Here is a 21,308-nt window from a genome sequence, read left to right on the forward strand (position 1 = left end):
GGGACAGCGGCGGCACGCTCCGCGCGGTCCGCCAGGGCGCCAGGGGGCGCTCTCCGCCGCGCTGGGCCGCCCCGGGGCGGTCCCCGTCCCGTTCCCGGCGGACGCGATGGCGCGGATCACGCTGGAGGACCTGGAGCGGCTGGGCGACGAGCCCGCGGCCGCCGCCGGGGACGGCAGCGACAGCGAGGACGACCAGGAGGAGCAGGGACGGCTGTTCGCCCACTGGGAGGCCGTGGCCAGCACGCACCGAGTGAGCCTGCCCCGAGGTGAGCGCCGGGCCTGCCGGGGCTGACGGCACGGACCCGGACTCCTTCTGCGCTGCGGCCGGGGCGAGCCTCGTCTCTCGTGTGCTTTGCCTTGCAGACATGGCAGGCCCGATCGCCCAGATGGCCCGGCACAGCCAGGCTCGCGAGCCCGTGCCGTACGTCTCCCTCTCGCAGCACGGGAAGGTGAGGCCTGACCCTCTCCGCACTCCCGGCTTCTCGCCTGCTGCCCGCCCGTGGTGAGGCTGCCTCGGGTGCTGCCGCCAGCCCGGCGAGTAGGAAGAGCCTCTCCCCGGCAGGGAAGGTGCCTCGTGTCGGCGTGCGCACACCAGCCTCGCCGGGGTTCCTGCAGCGCCGCAGCCGGCATGGCACCTCTGGATCGGTGCAGTATTCTGCCGCTCCTGCACCTCCTCCTGTGTAGAGTAGTGGCAATGCTCAGCTTCCCGGGCTTTATTTTAAAAGTGGACAAGTCGTGCTGCTTACTCTGGTCTTCTGACTTCCAGCTGCCTCCTTTACCGGCCTATTCTCTTGCTGGGGTGGGCACATCTTAAGAAAGTGAACTTTCAGTTCAGAGCCTGCTCGCTGCCGTTCTCCAAACACCTTGTTGCATAGCTCGAAGTCCTGCTGGCTTTGCGTTTGTGCTGGTTATGTTGGCTGGTTGAGCAGGAGATTTCAGCTGGCGCAAGATAAAGATGTGTCTGTGGGGAACACAGGGCCTGTGACCCTGGCTGTCAGATGTGTTGTTATTTGCCACAACCTCCAACCCAAACGTGGTGTCTTCTGCCTGAATATATTCCCTTCGTGCTGGCTACGTTGCACACTTACTCTCATCTCTTGCACGTAAGGGTGCTTCTGTGCTTTGAGAAATAACTGCTTGCCAGACTGGTTCTTGTGTCTCTGCAGGCCTAGTTGGGCTTTCTACCAAGAAGACATCTGTCAATTGTCCTCTATATGAGAAGTGGTTAGCCAATTTCTTCTGGGCTGAGGTCCAACACTCCCTGTAAAACATGTCTGAGCATGTGGGTTGCGCAGCTCTGAACTGGGGCTTCACCACACTCCCTCTTTCCTTGTTCTGGGTCCCAGGGACTTAATCTGGCCTTTTCTCCACCTGTGTCAGTCCCAGGCAGGAATGGAGCCCCAACACTTTGTGGAAACTGACAATCTTTTGTTTTCGTTGGCATCCTGTCTGTGCCTGAGGAGGATTCTTGGAGTGTGAGTGAGAAGAGCCGCTGCCTGACATCAGTGCTGAGGGAACTTTGGAGCTGGGGCTCTTAGGGACACGTTGCCAGGTTCAGGCAGATCACTAGTATTTGGTTGCTTCTCCTGAGCTGTCAGTGCTACAAGCCCTCATCCTCTTGGAGACAAGTGAATTATTATGCCACCTACAGCACTGTCAGCACTCAGCCCCCAGCTCAGTCAGGGTTCAGTTCCCCAGCTCACATTGCAGGGATCTGTTGCCACTGCGTCTCTGTGAAGCACCTTCCATATTTCTCTTGGCCAAGTGTCACCCAGAGTGGTGGTGCTTAGTATGAGGATCAGGCTGGCACAACCAGACTTCCTGGGCTGACTGGTTTATTGCAGGTGGTATGGCAGATGAGAGTTGCAAACAGAGTAGAGGGGTTGGTGGTTTCCTTGCTTGGAAAATGCTCTTGCTCTGCTCTGCTTTGCTTGGTGGGACAATGACAGACATGGCCCCAGCTAGAGTGTGAATGCCTAGTGTTTTGGGGCACTCTTCTTACTGGCATCCCACTGATGCACACAAGTGGGCCTGGTGCCTTCCTTCTGCCTTTGGTTTGGCTTTCAAGGTAGACACCTGATTTGGGTGGAGACACAACGAGGCTGCACCCAGCGTTGAGTCTTGTCACAGCTTCCTGTCTCCATCACTGCCAGCACAGCTGTGGAAGAGAGAAGTTTGGGAAGATGCCCTGAGCTCTTTGGAACAAGGTTGTCTCATGAGCAATTTGATCTGAGTGAAGAACGAGCTGAGAGCGGGAAGATAGGTGCTGGTTAAAACTTCCCAGCCCCTGTTTATAAGTTACCTGTGGTCACAAACGTGCCATGAGCTGAGCTATGAACATACCCAGATGCAATTTCCCCACTTCCCTTGCCCCCGTTCTGTGTCAGGTTTGTCCAAAATACTGGACATTCTGTGTTGGAAGTAGAGATTTTGACCCATCCCACAAAATTCCACAGCTGGGTTCATGTCTCTTCTTCCTCCTGTCACTACTTGGTTTGGGAGAAGGATCTAAGGAGTTTTAATCCAGTCTTCACGACTCTTCTGGGTGCTAGAGCTCTTCTCCCACATTTTCCCTTCTACTGGGCAGGAATGTTTCTGTTATCCTCTGTGCACGCAGTGTTCCAGGGAAAAGGCACTGCACCTGGGAACAACATCAACCTTACTGGAGGCCTTTGGGTGCCTGGAATCAGGAACATCCTTGTGAGTAGGCTGGACAGAGACCTAAGAGGAACTGAAAGTCCTCTGCCCCTTGCTGAGGATGTGCTGCATTCCTCGGGCATGCCAGGAGCCTCCAGACCCCCTTGCACCCTGTCCCTTGTCTGTGCCTCTCTTTTTGCTGACTTCTGCTGACTTTTGCCCTGTGCTCCTAAGTATCCTTGTGTAAGGTGTGTGTGATGCCAGCTCCCCTCACCTTCCTTGTCCTGCTCTGCCAAGCACTGCCTAGCAGGGGCTCTCCTTTTGGCAGGCTCATGTCTCCCTGCTTCTTGCCTGTCAGTGTTGGTTTCCCACCCAGCTGCTGCAGGGTTGTCAGTGTGCTTGACTCTGACTTGGCTTGTCTGTGGCCTGTTTCAGTGCGACAAAGTGGCCTACGAGGAGCGGCAGTACCCAGCTGGGAAGTGGGCCTGTGTCACCATGGGGGAGCCCCTGTATGAGCAGAGCATCTCCATGAGCTTCATGAAGCTCATGCGCTACATCTGCAAGGAGAACTCTGTAGGTGTGTGCAGGCAGGGGCTGGAGGGGCTGGCAGGCTGCACAGAGGGAGGGCTTTGCCACTGTCCATCTGGAGTGGGGAGGAGGGCTGCTGCTGCTGCTAACACACCTGTCTCACTGCCTGCCTACCTCTTTCCAGGTTGCCATCTGGGCATGACAATCCCAGTGCTCAACGAAATCCATCTGACCAAGGAGGGGACCAAGCTGGAACGTGAGGTCCTAACTGCCTATTATCTCCCAGGAGAGTTCCAGCAAAACCCCCCTGTTCCCATGGACCCCGAAATCCACATCACTGAGAGGGCACCGCTCCGGGTTATAACCAGGTGACCCCAGCACCAGAGATGTTTTCTCAGCTCAGCAGAGATGTATAAACTCCCTGCATGGCTGCTGTGGTTCCTTGGGCAGAGGGATGGGAGCTCTGGCTGTCGGAATGTGCTGGCTCTGTTGGTTATGCTGCTCCCTTTGCTGCAGGGTTTTCTATGGGATGACCACTGAGGAGACAATTCTGCGGGAGATCAGTCACTTCTGGGAGCTCTTGGGCTCCACAGACTCGGTGCTGCAGGAAACGTACATCGTGGCTTCTTACGAAAACCCCAGCATCCCTCAGCGCCGCAATGAGATCTGGTTCATCTGCCGGGCAGAGTGAGTCCCCTCTGTCACCGCAAGCCAGCGCGCGACTGGACCCGGTGTAGATGGCAGTTCTGACCCAAAGGAGACGGAGCACTTCCCAACCCGCTACTCACCCACACAATGAGAGATCAAGAGACTGCAGGGTGGGTTTCCAGCCTGCCCTGCAAGGGTCCTGCCAGGGGAAATCCTGCCTAGTCTGCACTTCACCTGCCCCCACAGCTGAGGCTGGAGCTGGTACCACGGACAATCTCTAGAGCAAGCTCTTGATGGGAAGCACGTGGTGGGGGCTCATTAAGGCAGTAACCGTGTGGGCTTGTGCAGTGTGCTGGCCTGACCTGCACTGGGCTTGCAGAGCTGTGCCAGGGAGGCTGGTGGTGCACAGCATCACAAGGTGATGGTGTCTAGAAGGCAAATGACTGTGTACAAGATGTGGGGCTCTGTGTGGCCTCTGGCCTGCTTCCTGTGAGAATGGCTGCCTGTCCTGAACAGAGCCACTGAAATGCTGCTACAGAGACAGTTGGGTTCAAAGGGGAAAAGGGTTGAATCCTAAATGTTTCCTGCTAGGGTGGTTCTCTTTGGACTGTTGGGTGCCTCCCTGTCTGTCACTCACCATTCCTCAGCCAGGACTGGGGCGCTGGCAGCCTTTGTCCATCCGTTCTGGGTGCTCTTTTGCAGAGATGCTGGAGCTGAGAGGGGCAGGTCCAGAGAGCAGCAGCGGCGACACCACTGCGTGTTGTGTTGTGCATTGATCAGTGAGTTTCACATCCATGAATACTGTCATGCTTTCCTGGGGGAAGCTGGCAGTGCCAGCAGTAAATAAACCCAGCTCAAACCACTGCAGCTACAGAACACTGATGGTGGGGGTGGGGCGGGGGGCCCGGGTTGGCTTGGGAAGAGCCTTGCTGTCTCCTTCCTGGAGATGCTCCAGGCTGCAAAGCTGTGGCTAATTAGAAGGGCTCTAATCAGCCCAGGTTACAGCTTCCTGTTCAGCTAAGCACAGCCTCTGCGTTACTGCATAGGCTGCTTCCATTGCTGCTCCAAGAACTGTGGGCACACTCCCCTGCAGGTAAGGTGGTTTTCTGTTGGATGGGATCTGCCTAATTTTTCCCTGGTGCAGAAGGTGGATACTGTGGCTGTACTCCACGTGGACACCTGATCTTTGGGGGTGAGAATTCAAATGCAACTGCCTGTCATGCTGGTTGGCTGCAGGAACTCGTGCCCTCCTGCAGGGACATGCTTAACATGTGGAGAGACTTGACGGCTTCTGACCCAGTTCCCACTGAGTTTCCTCGTGCTGTATGCCTTGCCACCTGCTGCTGTTGCTCAAAACTCCAACTCAGGCCCTTTGGCCCTACACTGCAGCTGAGGGGTAGGAATGGCAGGAAGGCCTGGCCAGCTCTCTGGTCTCACTGCCCAGTAGCACAGGTGGCTGCTTGCCACTCCTTTCTCCAGTCAGATGCTGCTCACTGTCCTCTCCAGGCTGGCTTGCCCTCTGGCTGTGGGGAGCCTGGATGCCCAGCCTGTGGCTGTGGGGAGAGTGGGGCTGAGCACGATACACCCTTCTCTGCAAGGGAACTTGAGGCAGAGTCTGGGTAAGCACAGCAAGGGCTGACAGAAGTTTCCTGGCTATCTTGTGATACAGTTCTTGTTCGTGGGGCACTAAAGGCAATATGGACCTAGGAGAGGCAGACTGCAGCACTGAGGGCTGATGTGGCAAGTGCTCCTCAGAGAAGTCATTATACCTGGATCAGCAGTGCTTAGCTCACTTTCTCTCCTCAGGAAAGAAGCAATTCCCTGAAGCTGGGATCAGGTGGCTCAGAATCGGTAGGATAGCATAGTCTGCTAGTGTGTGGGGGACAGAGACCCTTTCTCTTGCTATACATCAGCTGTTTTGCTTACCCTAAGCTTGCAGGTGGAAATAAAACTTCCTGTCTAGAGGGTGTTGAATAGGCTACCACTTCCTCTGAGGCTGCTTGGTCCCCAACCAAAACCAGAACAGCTTTTGGTGGCAGGAGGTGGTGGCTTTCCTATGAGAGGGGACTGGTCTGTGGTTACTGGCAAAGTTCCACAGCCACGTGCCCTGGGGAAGCAGCTCTGTGGTCTCCCAGGAGGTGGCAATGGTGGGGGCTTCTGGTGCAGCACCAGGCTGGCACCGCCACGCAGGGCAGCAAGGACATTCCAATCCTGTGCCACAGGTTTTGCTGAGTAAAGGCTCCAGCATCCTCTGTGGTTTCCTCATGCTGTATGCCATGCTCAGGGCCATGTCTGATGGCGAGTCTTTCACACAGTACCAAAACCAGTATTTTGGAGGCTCAACAAACCGGCTGGAAAGCTGGTGTTCAGAGTGACAACTGCCAGAGCCGGTGGTGCAGGGCTGCAGCAGGTTCCACCAGAGGCATTGGGTCGGGCAGAGAGGCTCCAGTCTGGGCCATGCAGATGGCCAGACCAGCTCTTACTGCTGTGTCTTGTGTCCTGCAGAGGAGCAGCAAAGGAGCAGACAGCGTGCTGTGCATTGGGACTGTTGTGTCCAGCCCTCTGCCCGTAGCAGGGTGCGAAGCTCCTGGCTCCTCGCTGCCCCGGTGCCTTCACAGGGATTCTCACAGCGGTAGAGAGCGGGAGCTTCTGCCATCAGTTTAACAAACAGCCCGGCTACAAGGAGCCCCTGGGCGGGAGGGGAGTTCCGTCGCCTCCTCGCTGCTCGGGGCACCCCGGAGGCGCTGGCGGGAGCAGGAGGGGTACGCAGGGGCTCCCGGCGCGACCCTCCCCGCCCCCCGTGCCGGCGGGGCTCTGCGGGGGATGGCGCCAGCGAGCCGTGAGCATCGAGCGCGGCGGCGGACGCACGGGGGGCTGAGCCGGGCGCTGCCCGGGGGACCCCACTCCTCCCGACCCCGCCCGGTTTCCGGTGGCCGCCCCTCCTCCGGAACCCCTCCCGGCGGCGGCGGGCGGGGCGGCGGCGGCGGCATGGCTGGGGTCCGGCGGGCGCGCTGACCGGCGCGGAGGATGGCGGCGGTGCGGAGGATGGCGGCGGTGCGGGCACTGCTGGTGCTGGGTGAGTGCGGGCCGGGACAGCCACCCCAGCCTCCCTCGCCCCGGGCATGTGGGTCCTGCCGGCGGAGCTTCGCGCCTCCCCTCCCGTCCGTGGCTGGGCCGCACTGGGGCCGGCGGGCGGGGGTCCACGGCCGGCCCCGGGGGTGAAGGTGGTGCGGCCGTGTCCGGGGCCGAGCCTCCGGTGGTCCGCGCCCCCCCGGGTTCCCGTGAGCCCGGCGGCGATGGGGCCCGCTCGTGCCGCCGGACTCGGGCGCGGAGCGGGGGCTGTGTGAGGCCCCATCTGGTGCCCCCGGGGGCGGCCGCGCCCCCGCCCCGCGCAGCCCCGCTGTGCTGCGGGAGCCGCCGGGGCGCCTCGCCCGGCTCTCCTTCCTCGGCGTGCGCCGGCTCGCCCTGCCCGCCCGCCCGCTCCGAAGGGGGAGCGTCGTGCCGAAATCCACAGGGATGCAAATACGCCAGACATTGGCTGTCTGAGAGACGGCGAACAGGCGCCCCCGGAGCAGCGCGCTCCGGGGAGGGCTCCCGGACATCCCTTGAACGGGGCTTGGCTCCGACCCGCGCCCCTCCGGTTCCGTGGGCAGGGTTGACACCGGGAAGGCTGCGCGGAGCAGCGGGTGGTTTTCCTATGAATTCAGATCAGAACCCGGAGAAAAAACAGTGGGCACGCGTTCGCACTCGTGGATATTGACCACCGGCCGGTGAGGGGGTTTTTTTTTTTGTCCCTTGCTGAGCGCATCTGGATGAGCCCTGTGCCCCGCCCCCCGTGCCACCCTCCCTGCCCGCTCCGAGCTCTGCGGCCCTTTGATTTTCCTGGCTGCTGCTTTTTAGTGTCCAGCTGCAGTGTCCTTCCCTCGCTCTGCTCCGTGGTGTTTCTCCCTACCGACCTAGCACCATTTTCCTTGTCTGAGGAGCCCAAGGTCTTGGCTGTGCATGAGAGCCGCAGGAGCTGTGAGCTGTCTTCCAGCCTGGCTTTGAAGGGTCCCACGGCTGCCCTATGCCACATCACCTCGTTTCTTCACTTAGGAACCTTGCAGAGAGGGAGGGTCCTATATTTTGCCAGTAGCTGTTTGCAGTCCCTTGTGTCTCACCGTGCACAGTTGCCAAGTTTGCTTTGCAGTTTCTGCTGTAAAATCAAGAGCAATCTTAGTTTAGCACCTGGGTAGAATACTGCCTCTGAGGGAAAGATATCTATAGCGCTGCTGCCCGTCCATATCTGGAGCCGTGGCTGAGCCCTGCTGCCAGGCGGCAAGTATTGTCCAATTTACAGCTGATAAGCACGAAAAGCAGCACTTACTTAGCTGATTAGCGCCGTGATTGCCGCTCGCCTTGGCAGCCTTCTGGGAAGGCCGTTTCTGGAGGGGGAGTGCATGCTTAGCTTGGACTCTGGTTTGAAGGCATAGGGCCCTTTGGACTTGCCACAGCATTCACTAACGTGCCAGCAGGCCACCACTGGCACCTGGGATGTGCAGACCTGCCTGTGAGGGCTGTCTGTCGCCTTTTCTGCCACTCTATAGTTGCTGGAGTTTCTGTGCTGCTCCAATCACATATATTCCTCCTTATTTCTCCTGCTGAGCAGGACCACATCGTACAGCATTGGGGGGAACATGCAGCTGTCCTGCTCACAGACACTGTAAAAAATTTCGGGTGCCATCAATGTAGCCAAAATGTGCAGTTTGATGTCTAGGTTTTATGGGCTAGTGGTAAGTTTTGTGGGCTGCAGGGCATTGTTTCTCTTTGCCTGTGGATGCTGTTTGGAAAGAGCACTGGAGAAAGACCTGGGAGGTGTGGAGTATCCATGGCTCACAGGTCCTTTGCCATGTATGTGTTCCAGAAGTGCTTGGTGCCTGGTCCCTCTTCCTCCACTTCCATTGTTCAGCGAAGCTGTGATCTTTCTGGAAGTGGCACTGCAGCATGCCAGATGTGCGCTGACTTCTGCTGGAACATGTGGTTGAAATGCTAGCAGAGGAAATATTTGCTGAGTCAACTTTCCTTTAAAGCAAAAAAAAAAAAAACCCAAAACCCCAAAAGGTCTATTTTATTCTGGAAATGCCTCCATGTCCTGTGTTGAGCTGTGTGTTTCTGTATGGCAGTGCTTTTCTTGTGCTTGCTAGCAAGCCTGGTCTTAAAGAAGAATATTTCTGAAAACAGGAATGATCTGATCCCCCTTGGGACTTGGCTGTGTTCAGACAGTGCTCTGGGCAGGCTGGAACCTCGATGTGGCAGGAGCTTCAAAGGCATGGCAACTCCATAGTTGTGGCCATGGGCGCTTCTTTGTCTGCACAGTGGGGTCCTGAACCGCTGGGAGCTGGCACTGATCAGGGCATTGTCTCGTTTAAAGATCCCTTAAAGATGTGCTCTGAGCTCTTAATTGACCTGGAGTGAGGCCATCTTCTAAAGGCAGATGGGCAGATGTTTAAACTGCAACAAGCACCTGCATTTAGTTGCATGCTGGGTGATGAATGTTCTTGCTGATAGGAGCACTTCCTCCCAGTCTGCTGAATCTCTGAGTGGATGGCGGCTCACATCTCCTAATTGCTCAGATGGGTTGGTCTCGCCTTGTTTGGCCAAAAGCTGGTCCGTGCTGCATCCAAGCAGACTGGCATGTGTGTCGTGGGAAGGCAGGATGCACTTTCTCTAAAGGCCATGGAGCCCAAGGGGAATGGAGGGGAGAAGGTAAGAAAGGGGGAGGAAGAGAAGAGCCTGGCCTTGGGGCAATGGACAAGAACACAGGGGCCAGTTTGGCTGTAAGTGATAAGGCACTTCAAAAAGATCTGAAGGCTGTGAGGCCTGGTTACAGGTATTTACTGGAGGATTTTTACACTAATGTTTTTCTTGCCTTCATTTCAATTCGTCTGCTATTTAAGTTGCAAAGATCAAAGCTGTATTCCAGCAAGCACACGTGGACTAAAGTAAATAGCAGGACTTAGTACACCTCTTCCCAGTGAATAAACACTCTTTCCTCTCTGAACATTTTCAAGCATACCTCTCAGGCCTGGAATGCAAAATATTTCACATTAGCAGTGGGTGTTTCCACTGCTTTCGATATTTGGGAACTTGGAACAAATGCTTATTTAGAAGTGGACAGACTCGGGTACAAACATGCTCTTTGTGAAGGCAGTTGCTGCTGTGGTGTTTGGAGGGAAATTCCCTTGAGATTGGAGGACATGTAATTGTTTGTCCAGACCCCAAGGAAGAGTTCTCATTCTCCTAACATGAGCATTGGTCTCATGGGCTGGGACAGGCAGCTCTTTGGAGGCCTGGAGGGCAGCGAGACGAACAAGATGCTTGGCAGATGCACAGGAACATTCTTCTTGATGAGGTTTAAGTTGCACAAGGTGTTAGCTTTGGGTTTGGTGGGGTTTGCAGAGGCTGTGAACCAGCACAGTGGATTTTGCTGTGTAAGGGAAAGAGGCAGCCCCACCTTTGGCATGGCAGTACCTGCTGGAGAAGGCTGAGCATTTCCAAGGTGTGAGAAGGGCAACTGTGGTGTCTTTTACCTTTGTAAGAGATCAACTGCGTCTTTGGGAAGAGAGATGGAGAAATGATAATTTGACAGTTGGTAACCTGTTGTTTCCTGGGCTCAGTGTGTGTTTCAGCATGGCAGAGGTGTCAAGGTGGGTGGCCTGATTCCATGCCTTGCTCCTTGCCTGGAGGATATTGGGAGGTGGCATCCAAGAGCTACTTGTAAATGCTTTTAGTCTGTTGGAAGAGCAGATGTTGTATTGCACGAGGGGTTAAAGGGCTGTGCTGTGCCCGTAGCATACCTTGCGTGCTGCCTTGCCTGAAAGAAGTAGTCGTGCTGCTGGACACAGAAGGATTTGTTCTCTGACGCAGACCTGACGAGGAAGCGGGGGGGATGCTGCAGGTTTTCAGGCTTTTCATGTGGCCGCTGCTAGAGCAGCGGCCATTCCCTGGGCTTTGTCATGGTTTGGAGGCTCTGCTCATGATTCATGTCTTGTTCCCGATGTCCTTGTGAGCTTTCAGCAGCCCAGAAATGTTGGGCTGTGGTTTTTAGGGAGGTTGTTCAGAGGGAGTTGCAAGTAAGGTGAGGGGCACTTGGGTTTTTCAGGAACTTTTTTGCTCGCTTCCTGATGCCAACACTGTTGAACCACAGCATATGGAAGCAAGCAAATGGATTTTTGATTCTGGAGGATGTGGCCTGTTCAGAGTCCTGCACTTCTACCTCCTTCATCCTACCAGACGCTGTCAGGATCTTCTCTGCTGGTTGTGTTGGCTACCAGCTCTCTCCTTTGCCTTGCCTATCACAGTGGCTGCTTTCCTGCGCTGTTGTTGGGTGTTATGGGAAGGAGCAGTGTCAGGTCACCTCTGAAGTCACATAGGACCAGCAAATCCACCTTTGCAATGCAGTGGGAGCTGTTGTTTTTGCCATTTGGTTTAGAGTGGACAGCTGGTGTGCCTAAAAAAGGACCAGACTGAAGGAAGGATCATCTTTGTGGAGAAGACCATCTCCTGTTTCACTCTTCCTGTGCCTTCTGCATATATCACTGTGCAGGCAGTAGGAAGGAAAAGAGGCTTGCAAGGCGTGTCTTTGTATGGATGTAAGTTGGTTTGGGAACTAGACCAGGGTCTTGCTTTGCAGGAGGCACACAGGTGTGTGTAGTCTCGGGGAATGAAGCACTGGAAGAACAGTTGTTTGGGGTCTCTTCTGGAAACAGGTGAAGGAGAAGGGCAAAGGCTGGTTGGAGTGAAACTCCTGTGGGCTCTTGAGGTTGGAGGCATATTCAGTGTTTTAAGCAGCTGCAGCTCTCCAGGTCCAGGCTGTGGATCCAGGTGCTGCTTGAATAGAGGTTGAATGGGTTTGTCCAGCGCTTCCTATTGCCTCTGCCTTCTCTGGCACGTTGCAACACAGTGAGGATGAGCCCATGCCACCCAGTCAAAGCAAGGACTCAATTTCTGGTCATTCCTTTGTTCCAGGGAAATACTTCACAGTAAGCACTGTTCTGTGTTTACCTGTGTCTTCTTTTAATCTGTGCAGCTCTTGCTGAGTAGCTGTGGAAGATCTTCAAGCCAAAACACAAGTGGTCTTTGTTTCAAAGCATCAATTTGTGTTGGCAGCCAGGTCTGCAGTGCATGTGCTTTTCATTGACTGCTGCTTCGGCTCCATTTCTCATTCCTGCCAGCTCTTTTTTAAACTTCATACAGAAATGTTTTTCCCGAGCTTAAAAGGCTGACCTGTACAGTGCTCCTAGTCTTAACTTAAGCCTTACCTTTTTCGGGGAAGTAGTCTCTGTCTGGTCACAGAATAGACTGCTTACCTCTGCTTTGAGAGATAATTAATACACACTGTCTGATCGGCAAAGAGAGAGGCAAGTGGGGGACTTCAGAGTGGTTTGCAAGTTTCTGAAAGCCTGGTCTGTGTGCCTGGGATGAGGAGTTTTAGTGTGCCTGCCCAGCCCTGACTTTTCCCAAGCTTGCTTGTCTTAGCAGTTTGGGAAAGTTGATGGGTGGGTGCTATTTTGATAGCCTTTGCAGATTGTTACAGCCTGGGGCTGCTCCTTTTATTTGATCAGCTTTCAAAAATCCATCCTCTATTCTCTGATTTTGACCTCCTGAAATTGTTCTGCAAGGGCTTCTCTTGAAAATGCATTCTAATCCTTAAAAATTTTAAGTGCCATCCAGGCAAGGCCCATGCTGTAATTAAAACATTTCTGCTGGTAGTGAATGAATGAATGAATGCTGAGGTGTTCAGGTGCCCCAGAGAGCAGAATGAAAACCATCCAGGTCCAACTGCAGAATTCAGGATGGAACAGTGAGGAACACTCGTGAACTCCTGTCTCCCTGCACAGGGGGTGCACACAGGTTATGTGTCAGGAGAGGGGGCATGGCTGGTTTTACCTGATGATTCCTCCTGTGAGGTGGTGCTTGCCAGTGGGATACCAATGGCCTGTCTTCTCCCTATCAAGTTAGGCTCTGACTCGAATGGAGCGGGCAGGAATTTTGGCATCTGTGAACTGGAGTGTGCACAGGGCCCCTGAGCGTGCATGAATTGAATCCACGGCTGTCAGGTGGTCTGCACCTCTGTGAGGCTGGGATGTCTTGGATTGATGGTCGTATTGTGCAGGATGATGAATGAGGAAAACTGATACAAGCAGATTCCTGTCTGGAGGGTGGTGTGACACATTTGATTTCAGGGCATGAACCTTCCCTCTCTGGAAAACAAGATGTTGCATGCTGGGAGAAAGCAATGATGTAGGGTTGCTGTCTGTGCTGGGACCTGGTGCAGAAAGGGGCTGGGGTTTAAGTGAGTGAGGATTACAAGTTTCTTTGTATTTCAGCCCCTGGTTGACCTGTGTTCAGTTCCTAGGTGACTTTTGTCCTCTAAGACGGCAGTATCTGAGAGCGCTGTGCACTCAGACCTCGGTGCTAATGATGGATGTTTGCAGCTCTAAGATGACAGGCTTTATAACTTTTCCTCTCCTGTGATGCTGTTGTGAAATGAGGTTTGTCCCAGCAGCAGGATTTTACACTTTGATGCAGTTCAGGCCACCCTGAAGAGCAGCCAAGACTGCACCCTCGCTGCTGTCGATTTGGGCAGACTGGCAGGTTGGCTCTGCCCTCTGTCACCCCAGAAGAAAGCCAGACAGGGCTGTCCCCAGAGCCATGGCATGTGGAGGCCACGTCCCATTCTGGCTGCAGAGGGGAGGCTCGTGTGCCTCTGGGCAGCTTTCTGTGAGTGATGCTGGCACAAGATAGTCACGGTATTGCTTAAGACCAGCTATAAACGCTCTCCTCCTTGCAGTTGCTCATTGGCTTCTTTGGGAGCACAAAGGCTTCCTTTGATTCCAACCATACAGTGGCTGTCCAAATGGTTAAGGGCAGGACAAGCTGCGGCTTGCAAGTGCCTTTATTGCTCTCCACTGCAGCGTGCTTTGGTGTGTGTCCTGGCTCTGCTGGGGCAGCCCATCACTCCTGTGGCACGGAGCTGCTCCATGCTGCTGGCTCTGTTGAAGTCACTGGCAGTGCCTGGGTCGCTGGGAAGCTTTCATGGGAGAAAAGATCATTAATTTTGTCTTTCCCAGCAAGGACAAGACCAGAGAGAATAAAGCCAGACAGTCTTCTAGGGTGCCACAAAGGGCAGTGCATCTGGTTTTCCTTAACCATTCATGGGAGCGTAGATGGGCTTATGCTGCTGAGGTCAAGTCATGCAGTTGCCTTTGCAGTGGGACCAACACCAAAAGTCTCCTTCAGCAGTTGAAAGAATTGTGCAAATTGTCTTGGACCAAAAAAACCCCAAAGCTTCTCATGAGTTACCTGATGTTCTTTGTTCCTATCCATCCATACTGCTTGCTGTAAACACCATGAGCCTGGCACACATCTGAGCACCTGGCAGGTGCTATGGGAGTGGCCAGTTCCTGGGCTGAGACTTCTTCTGTAGCAGTGAGATCTTGTTGTGTGATCATTCTTTCCTCCAGCTAGGTTGGAGCAGTTCTTTATCCACCATATTCCAAGCAAGAGCTGAGCGACAAAGGCAACACATCTGATTTTAAATTTTCCTCTGTTAACTCTTGATGGCTCTCCCTGCATGTTGTGTGTGTACTTGCAGCCTTCAGATGTGTAAGTGGAGGAGCTACTTGCTGGCCCTCACCAGCACTGACCCTCCTGCTCCAGTCCTGCCTGTGTCTTGCTGCCTTTTTCTGGCTCAAATACAGCTGTTCCTTTTCCAGCTGTGCCTCCTATCTCCACCTCTTCCTGATTCCTCTTCTGTAGCTAGACCTGCCACAGCATGCCACACACCCCCTTCTCAGACTTTGCTGTTGCTTGGTTTCTCTCCAGTGCCTGCCTCTGGGCACTGCTGCTTTCCCAGGTGTGGCTATGGCTTCCTTCTGCCATCATGAGCTTGCCTTTGTCTCCTTGAGCCAGGCCTCCAGTTCACAGCAGGTGGTGAGAAATCAGAGCAGAGCTGGGGCTGGGCTGCTGAGATGTTCAGGTGGTTCTTGGAAATCATGAGGCTTTCTGCATAAGGATTCTTCTGCTCAGCTAAAGGATAGTCTCAAGGCCATGTGGCCTGAAGCAGAAAGCATTAATCTGAGTGGTTAACATTTTGGCAAGGAAATAACAAAGACTGTCATACTGGGCATCCTTCACCACCATGTTTTGTTTCTGTGGCCTTGCTGGGATTTGGCCCTGCCTGTCATTGGCTGGAGATGCATTCCTGCAGACAAAGGCCTGCCGTGGGTTTGATGAAGCAGTCCATTATACCTGGATTGCTGAGTGGCCACACTGAGCAGCCAGGCAGCTGCAGGTATCTCAGCACAGCTTCTTGCTCTCCAGGACCTGGATGTTGAGTGTCTGTTGCCACTGTTTGTGTGCTTCCTTGGCATTTGGTTGCTTAGGACGTCCAGGTACTCTCTGCACTGGTGGCTTTGTGGCTGTCCAGTAAGAACAGATACATTTCCAGATACATTGGAAATCAGCTTTTCTGCTGCAATGGGGAAAAACACTTACTTTTCAAGGAGATCTGGTTAGTATGAATTTCTGTCTCAGTGAGTCTGTTATAGCCGAGCTTTTCTTTAATTTGATGCTGGGGCTTAGCATTAGATTTATCTGTAGCAAACATTCCGCCTAGTTATCGATTTGTAAAATATTCCAGAAAGTGCCCTGCTGCATCTTCTTCCCACTCAGTGACTTTTTTCCATTTTTAGCTGAGGTAATGTAGGAAAGTCTCATAGAGAAGCTACCTCTTAATTAATATTGCATGAGCAGAAGAAAATATTAGCTTCTCCATCTGTTCTCCTATTTTTGTGGCTTTTAATATAGATTCATAAATGGCTTTAATGAAGATAAACAAGGAATTGTTCTTTTCTGTGCCCTCTTTGCTTTCAGAGGTGATACTGCAGGCCCAGCCTCCCTGGTGATGTTTCTTCCAGGAGGTAGGTCCTGGACAACAGCGCTTCCCTGCACAGTCGTAAATGATGATTGTGAAATGGGGCTGATCTTCAGCTTTCTAGCAATTAAAAGAGGAGGATCTAGGAGAAATCTGCAGACCTGTAGGACATAGCTGGAGACAGATATGGGGATGGTGCTTTGTAACCAAAAAGAAGCCAGTGCCACACAGATGGAAAATGGATGTACAGTGCACAGCAGGCAGTGTTCATGAACGAGTGTTCCTGAAACGCTCAGGAGGGTTGGCACAGAAATCCCAAGAACCCAGCAGGGCAACCAGTCCATCCTCCTCAAGCTTCAGAGGCAGCCAGAGGTCAAAACCCAGGAGTCCAGAGCCCGTATAAATAGAAGGGGCACTGATGCAGCTGATGGAGTGAGGCCTATTTCCTCAGTGCTTTTTTGCAGCAATTTTTAGTTGGCACCACTGTGGTGGCTGCTAGGAGAAGTGAGTGCCTCTCCTGGGAGCTTCTTTCCTTCCTGTGGGAGGGGAGCAAGCAGGTTAAACCTTCAGTAAACCAAGTGGTGAAGCAAGATGCTCCAGAGACTCACCTCGAGTGAGACCCACAATGCAGATGTGCTCTGTGGGGAGCCCAGCAGTAGGATTGCCCCCGATCTAGTGTTGTGTTGTGGCATTTCCCAGTCTCCATGACTTCTCCTTGTTCCTGGGAAGGCGGAGTGGCTGGGTGCATGCTTGTGGGTGGGCTATACAGAGGCAGCAGCAGGAAGGAGTGCACAACTGAATGCCTGCAGCAGTTGCCAGAGCACGGATGTCGTTTTCAGGACCATGGCACTGGATGAACCATTTCTCCCATGAGCTGTAAGCTGTCTGGAGAGCTTGGCCAGCTGGATCTTCATGGCAAATCCATCTGAGTCTCTACAGGCATATAACTAAGGGAAACTTAGCTGTAAATATACTGACATGACCTGGAGAGAGATTTAAAATATTTATCCTAGAGCAGAGCTTGGGATATAAATAAGCTCCCTGTCTGTTTCCCTGCACGCAAGGCTCAGAAGTGCAGCTGTCCCTTTGTCCCCAGCTCTCAGAGTCCTCTTTGGGACCAGCAAGTTGCTTATGGGTGGGCTTGGTCCATAGAGATGGTGTAAACATACAGCTGTCAGCAAAACGGAGAGGGTATTTGCAGTAGTGTAGATGTGAATTTTTGACTGCAGCTTCTGTCCCCTCATTACCCCTACAGCTGCTGGCCCTGCTCTGTTGCTCTCGGGGTGTTTGTGGAGTTTGTGGGTGAGCCATATCTTGGGTAAGGTTGTAACCCTCACACTTGGCCCCCTGAGCAAGCATGATTTGCAAGATGTCCAGACCAAGCATATCCAAAGGGAAGCGCAGGTTTGGGTGGTTCTGGGGAGGTTTTCTTCCTTCCAGTGGGTTTGGTGGCAGCATGCAGAGAAGCAGCTCACTCAAGCACTTTCAGTGGCAAATAGGCTTCATTTTCCAACAAACGCTCCTGGGAGGACAAGAAGGGCTTGCTGGCAGGAGTGCCCCATGCCCAGTGCAGCCTTGGTGACCTCGCTGCACGGAGAGTAGCTGGCTCTGAGCAGCAGCTTTGTCTTCGATGGCGCATTGCTGAAGCAGCGGGCTTTGCTTGCAGGCCTCGTGTGCACACTGCTCCTCCTTGCACTGCTTCCCTTGCCCTGGCCTCTTCCCACCCCCACCCCCACGCCCTTTTGTCTTTACATCCTGAGCTTCCATTCTCTGGAGTGGCTGGCTGGGGCTCCTATTTGCTGAAGGGAAGTGCCAGACAGTTTTATGGAGCTTCTTCTGTTTTTTCCTGTCATCTGGAACGGTGTTTCGGCTGGAACAGGAAAAATGTGGAGCCCTGGCCAGCAGCTCCATCCACACACACAGTGCTGTTATGGGGGAATCCCTCTTGGCTGGGCTCGGGATGGCAGGAACAACATCAGACTTTGGCCCTCAGCCTGAGCACAAGGAGGTGAAGATGGGTTGGCAAGTACTGGTGTGATACCTGGACGTGCTGGCCCCAGCTGCCATGGGATGATCTCTGAGCCGCACAGACCCTGTGGGTGCAGCAATGCAGCCTCGCTGCCACTGGGCCTTGCTCCAGCCCCGGGGCAAGGAGCACTGAGCCAGCTCTGTCACAGCTCTTCCCTGCTGGCAGGACCTGCCTGCCTGCTCAGCACCGCCTGGGCTGTCCCCTGCCACCAGAGGAGTTTTGCTTAGTAAAGGACTTTGCATTCTCACATGGCCCATGCTTAAATTGTGGGGGAAGCATCATTCCTCAAGGCCACTGCATGGGAAGCATGTGTCTCAGCCTGGTTCCACTTGGCATCTGTCTACCGTGTTTCCTTTAGTGGGAGAAAAGCGCAGTACCTCTGCTGTGCTGGCCAGAGAGCTTTGCCTTCAGATCACTGTGTCTCCTGTCAGCAGCAAACATCAGGTGTTTATGAGGAAAGCAGGGAATTGCTCAAGGGCTCAGAGCAAGCCTGGGAGTTGGCTGGCAAGACTGGTGCGTGCAGCAAGTCTGTCAGTGGTGCTGAGTCGCCCTTGAACCATTTGTGTTTCTCACTGGAGCTTGGCAGTGCAGCTGGCAATGTCTGCTCAGGAGCCTTTGGCTGATGCCTCATTAAAGATGGTTTCATTGAGCCAGCAGGATTCCCATCTCCTGTGCTGGGCTTGAGGCCTCCTGTCTCACTTGTTCCTCTGTCTCTGTTTATCTGCTACAAAGATGTTGTCCTGGGAGTCCCATGGCCACCACTGCCTGTGGTGTCCAGCAGGCAGGTATGGGCCCACTTGCTCAGCCAAAGCAAGCTTCCTTCTCCACAGGCCAGGGGCCAAGTGGTGCTGCCAGCACGCAGCTGTGCACTGAGCATTTGGGCAGGAGAAGCGGTGATCTGGCTGCTAACTCTGCCCTCTTCCTCTCTCAGCTCCATGACTGCAGCACTGCACTCATGGCTTGGGCTGGTTCTCCGGGGTGGCTGCTCAGAAAGGGGATCTGGGCTTCTCTTAGGGGCCTGGGACCACACAGTGACCCAAAAGAGTAGCATCCTTTCCCTGGTGCAGTGTCCTCCAGAGATGCCCACGTGCCCTCTTTCAGCGGGTGCCAGGAGCACGGGCACAGCAGAGCATGTGTCATGTCATCCTGTCAATGTGCTCCCAAGGCAGACAGGCAACTCCTGCAGCTCCAAGGCCAGTTGTTCTGGTTCAGCAGCCCCAGCAGTTTCAGGGAGTCAAGGAGCTTGGCTACCTTGGGGAGTTCCCTCTCCTGCTCCAGCTTTTTCCTGTTTGAACGAGGTGCTGAGATGTTGGGAGAAACTGTGGGGCAAAACTCATCTCGCAGTTCAGCCCAGACAAATTCTCCATAAAGACCACTAGCAAATCCCACAGCCTCGGGGACAAACTGAGCAACGCGGTGTCTGCCCCACCAGATCAGGTCAGCCTGCAGTGGGGTGTTGGTTAACAGCAGCCCTGCTTGGCTTGGGAATGAGCAGGAACCTCCCAAAATACTCCCATTGCTCTGTGGCTGCAGAGTAGCACCCCTGTTTGCTGTTCTTACCTCACTTCCCACCCAGCTGCCCCTGCCTGCAGAGGGTATCATCACATTCTGCTGCTTTGGTTTGGCTGCTGCCTGGCTTTGGGCACACAGGAGGGCAGGGTCTCTGCTCACTGCTGGTGTAAAGGTGAAGGCAGGGAGCTCCTTTGGCAGAGTTAGGAAATTGAGCTTGGGATGGTCTTGGGAGGAGCAAGCCTTTGGGATGTGTGGCTGGGGAGGGGACTGGGATTTGCAGGGTCTGGGCTGGGCGAGTAGGATGGGCAGCATGAGGAACAGAGGCAGGGAAGCCTCCAGCTAGTTTGAACCGGGCGAGCGAGTGTGGTCAGTGATGGGATAGCCTGGCTATCCTGACGTGCTGGCAGCTGTCAAGAGTCTGCAGCTGGTTTCCTGGGCTCCCTGTCCTTGTGCTGAGCCTTTTTGTCAGTTCTAATGGCCTTTTCTCCTGCAGCAGATGTGTGAGCAGTACCTGCCTGCCTTGGGATGGAGCTGTGTGCAGCAGAGGCTGCCCTGCTGTGTGTGGCAGTGAGCTCTTCCCAGGCCCAGCTGTACCCCAGCACGGCACTGCCAGCACTGCCTTAGCCTCTGCTCAAGCAATTGATTCACAGTGTTCAAACCCCTGTGGCTTTCTTCTGGTTTCTTGTGATAATTGCTCAGAAACTGGGCTTGGCCATTCCCAAGTATGGGATCCTGGGCCTGGAAGGGCAGGGATACCCCACAGCTTGCAGCCTCTGAACAGTAATGGGAATTGTGCTAAGTGGTTGCCGCTTTTTCCCCTTTTCCTTTTTTACTTTGTTTTTTCCCATTCTTAAGCTTGGTTTGAAGGGCAGAATTGGCTTCTCAATATTTCCTTGGTTGTGCTCCACGCAGAAAGCAGTGGAGAGAGGTGCTGTGGGGCACCTGGAGAGAGCTCAGTGGTGGTGTGCAGGTATCATGTCTCTTGCAAATCTGGAGTGAACTGCCACAAAAGGCAGAGGTTCAGTGGTCACCTGAGCAAACTCACACTCTCACTGGTGGATCCAGGCATGTGATACAGCCACAGGGGCAAAGAGATGATATTTTCCCAAGTTCCCAATCATCTTGATCCACCCCAGTATGACCTGGAGCTCCTAGGTGCTGGTCCAGTTCCTCCTGGCTCAGGAAGCCAAAGCCACTCTAGCAGAGCATTTCTTGGAAATGCTGCTTTGTGCCCACAATTGCTTTCCTGGGTGCAGAGTGAGTTTTTGTTTTTGCTTTAACTGGAACGGGAAAAGATGTTGTTTTGAAAACCTTATATGATGAGTGCCCAAAGACTTTCCAGATGTTGGGCTGCTCGCGGTGTTCAGAGCTCCTTGCCTGAATCAAACCATTTCCATCTGGACTGGTGGTTTATTGCAGCTCTGCCCATCTGAGAGGCTTTCTCGACTGGAACCTCTTGCATGGAGGAACATGCTGGCTGGAAATAATTTGGGGATGCAAATATTTCTGGGTGTTTGACTTGGCTGCTGTTCCGGCGGTATCTGCTAAGCAGTGGAAGAGGCTGTGTGTGGAGCAGGCATGCTCCCAGCAGCTGCTTTCTGTGGCTGTAGGGGCCAGCCCAGGAGGCAGGGGGTAGCTCATGTTACTGAGCATTCATGATTTTCCTTGCTTGCTTCTATGGCTTCAGCTGGCGCAAGGAGGGGAGGAAAAGCTGACCCATGTGTTGCTCCCGGTTCTGGCATGCCAAAAATCTGCTTTTATATGAGCATGTTCATAATGAACTGTGCCAGGAAACACATGGCTTGCTTGAGACATGAATGGGAGGTCTGTATGGGGCCCTGTGCTCACTGAGAGCCTCGCAGGGACAAAGAGCAGATGCCGCTGTGCACTGCTTGCTCTGTGGCAGTCTGCGTCCTGTGGGCTGCGGTGGATGGGGAGCAGAAGATGGGATCAAGGGGTACAAAGTGCTTGGCTGGTCCAGTGGTGGCAGAGAGGACAGGACAGGAGGCCAGGTGAGTGGTTTTACTTCCTGCTGCT

At 54.0% G+C, this 21,308-nt stretch overlaps 2 protein-coding genes across 5 annotated transcripts in view; both read left to right on the top strand.

The window, feature by feature from the left end:
• The first annotated feature begins 46 nt into the window (after positions 1–46).
• Positions 47–4,675, top strand: LOC121666386 (heme-binding protein 1-like). Of its 2 annotated transcripts, XM_042031862.1 has the most exons (5): positions 47–266; positions 364–449; positions 3,073–3,214; positions 3,350–3,533; positions 3,682–4,675. In XM_042031862.1, the coding sequence occupies exons 1-5, from the start codon at positions 107–109 to the stop codon at positions 3,854–3,856; spliced, it is 747 nt and encodes a 248-aa protein (XP_041887796.1). In that variant the 5' UTR covers positions 47–106; the 3' UTR covers positions 3,857–4,675. The 2 variants fall into 2 exon arrangements, with proteins under 2 accessions (XP_041887796.1, XP_041887797.1); XM_042031863.1 differs by lacking the exon at positions 47–266 and having other exon boundaries at positions 364–799.
• A 2,104-nt stretch (positions 4,676–6,779) lies between these two features.
• Positions 6,780–21,308, top strand: part of PTK7 (protein tyrosine kinase 7 (inactive)) — a 35,844-nt gene continuing 21,315 nt past the window's right edge. For 2 of the 3 annotated variants that reach the window (XM_042031864.1, XM_042031865.1), the window contains exon 1: positions 21,187–21,283. In XM_042031864.1, the coding sequence (XP_041887798.1) occupies positions 21,202–21,283 (82 nt within the window). In that variant the 5' untranslated portion in view covers positions 21,187–21,201. Of the gene's footprint in view, positions 6,890–21,186; positions 21,284–21,308 lie in introns of those variants that run through there. The other variant, XM_042031866.1, reaches the window with a different exon arrangement.

Source organism: Corvus kubaryi, unplaced genomic scaffold (genome assembly GCF_017639235.1).
Source record: "Corvus kubaryi isolate FWS band 111438036 unplaced genomic scaffold, C.kubaryi_AGA036_p1.0 37347, whole genome shotgun sequence".
Taxonomy (NCBI): domain Eukaryota; kingdom Metazoa; phylum Chordata; class Aves; order Passeriformes; family Corvidae; genus Corvus; species Corvus kubaryi.